General features: G+C 47.6%; 1 protein-coding gene across 3 annotated transcripts in view; it reads left to right on the top strand.

Annotated features, from left to right (window-relative positions):
* The window catches only part of LOC111814622 (zinc finger protein 543-like), an 11,568-nt gene extending 6,967 nt beyond the window's left edge, over nucleotides 1-4,601 (top strand). For all 3 annotated transcript variants that reach the window (XM_023708503.1, XM_023708504.1, XM_023708502.1), the window contains one exon: nucleotides 2,545-4,601. In XM_023708503.1, the coding sequence (XP_023564271.1) occupies nucleotides 2,545-4,181 (1,637 nt within the window). In that variant the 3' untranslated portion in view covers nucleotides 4,182-4,601. The remainder of the gene's footprint in view (nucleotides 1-2,544) is intronic.
* The last annotated feature ends 6 nt before the right edge of the window (nucleotides 4,602-4,607 follow it).

The following is a 4,607-nucleotide window of genomic DNA, read 5'->3' as shown; positions in this document are numbered from 1 at the left end:
GAGGACGCAGAGCTGGAAGGAGCAGGGTGTTAGCCCGAGGACGCACAGCTGGAAGGCGCAGGGTGTTAACCCGAGGACGCAGAGCTGGAAGAGGTGGAAAACTTCTCTTGTCCGGCTGAATGAGAAGCAGCTGGCAGACAGTGTTAGAGTGGCTGTGATCCATGAAAACGCCAGGAAGTTGCAGGGATTTCCTACAGCACAACTGTACACATGCTATGAGAGATGAATTCAGTCCAATAGAGAGTGACTTGATCAATCTCTCAAGAGAAGTGGTATCCACATTGTAGTACGACATGGTGAGGTTTCTAGTTCTGACAAGGCCGCTGCAGACGCCTACAAGAAGCAGAATTCAGGAAGGCAGAAGCATAGGTTGCCCAACAAGTGTACATGTGCTGAAACCGGGCTCTTCTGGGAGAAGATGCTGAGCAGAACGTGTATCACGCAGGAGCAGAAGCCCTGCTGGGGCACAGGCTCACAGAAGATGGTTGACCCTTTTGCTTTGTGCAAATGCAGGTGGCAGTCTGAATATTAAGCTACTGCTAGTGTACCATTCCCAGACTCCTCATGCACTTGAGGACAGGGTGTGAACAAGGCCAGCCTGCCTGTTACAAGGAGGGCTGATGGGAAACCTTGGGTCACAAGGCAGCGGTTTATGGATGGCTGCATGAGGTGTTCAGACCCGCTGTTAAGAAATAGCTTCCTGATAGCCAGCAGCCGTCTGCAAGGTGCCTTCCTCAGATGGACAGTACCTCGCACACCCTCCAGCCCTGGTGGATGATAAGGGTGCTCTGGGTGACTTTGTAAAGGTTCACCCCACTACCCCCACAACACCTCTTCTGCAGCCTGTGGACCAGCAAATTATCTGCAACTTCCAGAAGCTATACACAAAGGTGCTCTTCACCAGCTATTTTAATGTAACTAAAGAGCTGGCCTTGACTCTGAGCCAGGTTCTGGAAGAAATATTGCAACCTTCTCCACTGTATACACCTCATTGACAAAGCTTAGGAAGATGTCATGCACTGGATCTGAACGTGACCTGGAGGAAGCTGTGGTGAGAATGTGTCACTGAGCGTGACTTCACTGGAGCTGATGCTCATGGAGTAGAGGAGACTGGTGGGCAGAAGAATGGGTGTGGACGAGGACGGTGTAGATATGGAGGAGCTTGGTGAACAGAACAACTTGCTGAACTCCAGAGTGAGTGGCATGGGGTGCTTGAGGAGCACTCCACAGGAAAAAGGGAGACCAGTTGTGGGGTAAGTTAGCAATGTGCTAAAAAGTCCATTAAGGAAGAAGAGTGGAGTGAGTGCCAGGATTTCTGGGAGAAGCACCACCCCAACATAGCTGTAACAAAGTGGTGAGTCTAATGAAGGGTAATGTGGTCTCTCATTTCCATAGGGTTATGCAGCGCAGCAGAAAGCAAGTAATGTTAACAGGTTTTTTTTTTTTTTTTTTGGTTAAAATTGACCCTGCAGATAAGGTATCAAGAAGAGGGGAAACCCCTGAAAGCGATCGGCCCAATGTGCTTACTGAGGGGGATGGGACTCTCCCTCCAAACAATGAGTCTTCCCCACACACCTTTCTGTCCTCCATGCCAGAAATTGCCTCAAGAAAGTTTGAGTCCTCTTTCTTCATACTGTACTGTATTGTACTTGATTTGATATTTTTGTAGTTAAAAAAACACATATGGTTCAGAATGGACTCGTGTTGTTCACATTGAATCTGATGGGAAAGTTTGATTCAGTGTGCTACCAAGTTCGTAGGAGTCAGAACAGATTAACTTATTTGTATCGAACCTTATCAGGAAACTTGATTCAGTTCATGACCAGATTTGTGGCACACATTAAATTTTGTGAATTGAGGCACCATTGTATTGCTTCCTTTATCACGGAAACAGTTTTTATTCAATGCGAACTATTTTCTTAGTTAATAAAGAATGGCGATATTGCATGAATGCAAGAAAAAGTTTCAAGAGTCCTAGGAAAAAAAAGACATTACAAAAGTGGGTTTCCTTAATTTCAAATCATTCCAGCAGCAGAGTGTTATGGTTTTTATGTCTAGATGTCCCCCCAAAGCCTCATGTAGTCATGGGGTGGACTTCTAGAGGTTGTGATTTATTCTTGATCCAGTACTGGGACTATGGGTGTAAGTGCTGGTGGGATAATGGGGGTGAGTGCTACACCTGCCCTTGGGCAAATAGTCTGGATGCAGTACAAGGAAGGGGGAGAGGCTTGCACTTTGCCTCTGCTGCTGCTGCAGTTGCCTCTGCTCCTGCTGTTTTGCTCTCTGCTGCCATGAACTGCTGCCCTCTGCCATGTACCACTCAGCCTTGGAGCCAGCTGATTATAGATTGAAACCTCCACTAATTGTGAGCTGAATAAACTTTTCTTTCCTTAAATTTTGGTGTTGGGTATTTTGTCCCAGCAGCAAGAGAAGAGCAACTGAGACAGAGTCTCGTTTCTTATCTTATTCTTACTGAAATGCTGGTTTTCTTTCTCTGGTGTTGCTGTCTCTCACAGTCCCTCTTGTGTCTTGTATTTCCTTCAGGTAACAGCACAAAACCCAGCACCACCAAGCCCAGTGCTGTTTACCAGGCCTGGCCTGAGGAATCCTGGCTCCATGACCAGGAGACAGAAGGAACCTGTGGGGGCTCCCTGTTGTCACTGCACCAGAGTCAGGATGGGCCCCGTGAAGTACAGGAAGGACTTCTGAGACCTGGGCTGATGTCCCCAAGGGAGAAGCTTCCTGGGACTAGGAGCCCTGGAGGTGATGGCATGGGGTTGGCTGACAGTGTGTGTTCAGAGACGGTGCATGGGAACGTCTCTCCACACCCAGCTCCCTCTGTCAGTGACTCCCATGGGTCAGCTGCAGATCACTTGGTCCATGAAGGAAAAAATCTCTTCAAATGCAAGGAATGTGGGAAAGTGTTTAAGAAGGAACACTTACTCATTCAACATAAGTTAATTCACACGGGAGTGAAACGCTATGAATGTACAGAGTGTGGGAAGTCCTTCCGCAAGAGCACTCACCTCCTCCAGCACCATATTGTCCACACCAGGGAGAGGCCATATCTGTGCTTAGAGTGTGGCAAGGCATTCAGCCGCAAATCGTACCTTGCCCAGCACCAGCGTACGCACAGTGGAGAGAAGCCTTACAAGTGCACTGAGTGTGGACAAGCTTTTGCCCACCGCTCCACATTTGTTTTGCATAACAGAGTGCACACTGGAGAGAAACCTTTTGTGTGCAAAGAGTGTGGCAAAGCCTTTCGAGATAGACGAGCTTTCAATCGTCACAACATCTTTCACACCGGAGAAAAGCCCTTTCAGTGTTCAGAGTGTGGCAAGGCCTTCAATCAACGGTCTTACCTCACGTGGCACCAACAGACTCACAAGGGAGTGAAACCCTTCCAATGCAGTGAATGTGGGAGAGGATTTTGTGAGATTGCAGGACTCATTCACCATTATGTCATCCATACAGGGGAGAAGCCTTATAAGTGTGTAGAGTGTGGGAAGGCCTTTCTACGTGAACCACATCTTAAGCAACACCAGCGCATCCACACTGGGGAAAAACCTTATGTGTGCACTGAGTGTGGAAAGGCCTTTGCCCACTATTCCACTTTGACCTTACACAGAAGAGCCCACACTGGAGAAAAACCCTTTGAATGCAAAGAATGTGGGAAAGCGTTCACCAATCGGAAAGACCTCATCCGCCATGTTAGCATCCACACAGGAGAGAAGCCATATGAGTGCATGGAGTGTGGGAAGGCCTTCAACCGCAGGTCACATCTGATAAGGCACCATCGGATTCACAATGAGGAGAAGCCCTACAAATGCATGCAGTGTGGGAAAACCTTTTCCCGGAGCACAAACCTCATTCAACACTCCAACATCCACACTGGTGATAAGCCCTATAAATGCAGTGAGTGTGGAAAAGCCTTCAGCCTCAGCTCCTCCCTCAGGTACCATCAAAGGATGCACACAGGAAACTCTGCCAGGGTCAGAGATGCAGAAAAGCCCTTCACCAGTGTGCAAGCCTCTGTCAACATTGAAGGACTCATATTAGGGAAAGACTTCCTTCATGCACCCACTGAGAAACATCAGTGTTCAAGGGAATTGTCTGTCAGAGCCTCTGGTCATTCATACCACAGAGAAACTGTTAGTGCCATCTCTATAAAAAGAATGTAAATAGTAATCATTTGTCGTCTGGAGTCATGTTTGAAAATAGCCCAGTCTGTAGTCTTCTACATCTGAGTATTTGTCCATGAGAGTTTAGTGGCTGCTCTTAGGAACTCATTTTGTACCCCAAGCTGGCCTCAGACTCAGCCACACATTGCTAGTACATGCTGAAATGTTATCCAAAGGACTTTTTTGTTTCTTTATTTTCTGTGGTCCTAGGGGATGGAACCCAGAGTCTGTGCACTAAACTACATTCCACCCCATCTGCCCCCACCCCAGTTTTTTGAGAAAGGATCCTGCTGGGTCAATAAGATATCCATGCTAGGCCCAAGCTATGATCCTCCCAGGCTCAGCGTCCCAGCATACTGGGATTATAGGTGTGTGTGAATTACTTGGTTTTGTAGAATGTTGTATTGGCAGAGGCCCAAACCTCTG

The sequence above is a fragment of the Octodon degus genome, unplaced genomic scaffold (genome assembly GCF_000260255.1).
Source record: "Octodon degus isolate 3935 unplaced genomic scaffold, OctDeg1.0 scaffold00379, whole genome shotgun sequence".
In the NCBI taxonomy this organism is placed as follows: domain Eukaryota; kingdom Metazoa; phylum Chordata; class Mammalia; order Rodentia; family Octodontidae; genus Octodon; species Octodon degus.
Note: the sequence above shows the minus strand (reverse complement) of the source record. Positions and strands in the feature narration are given on the sequence as shown.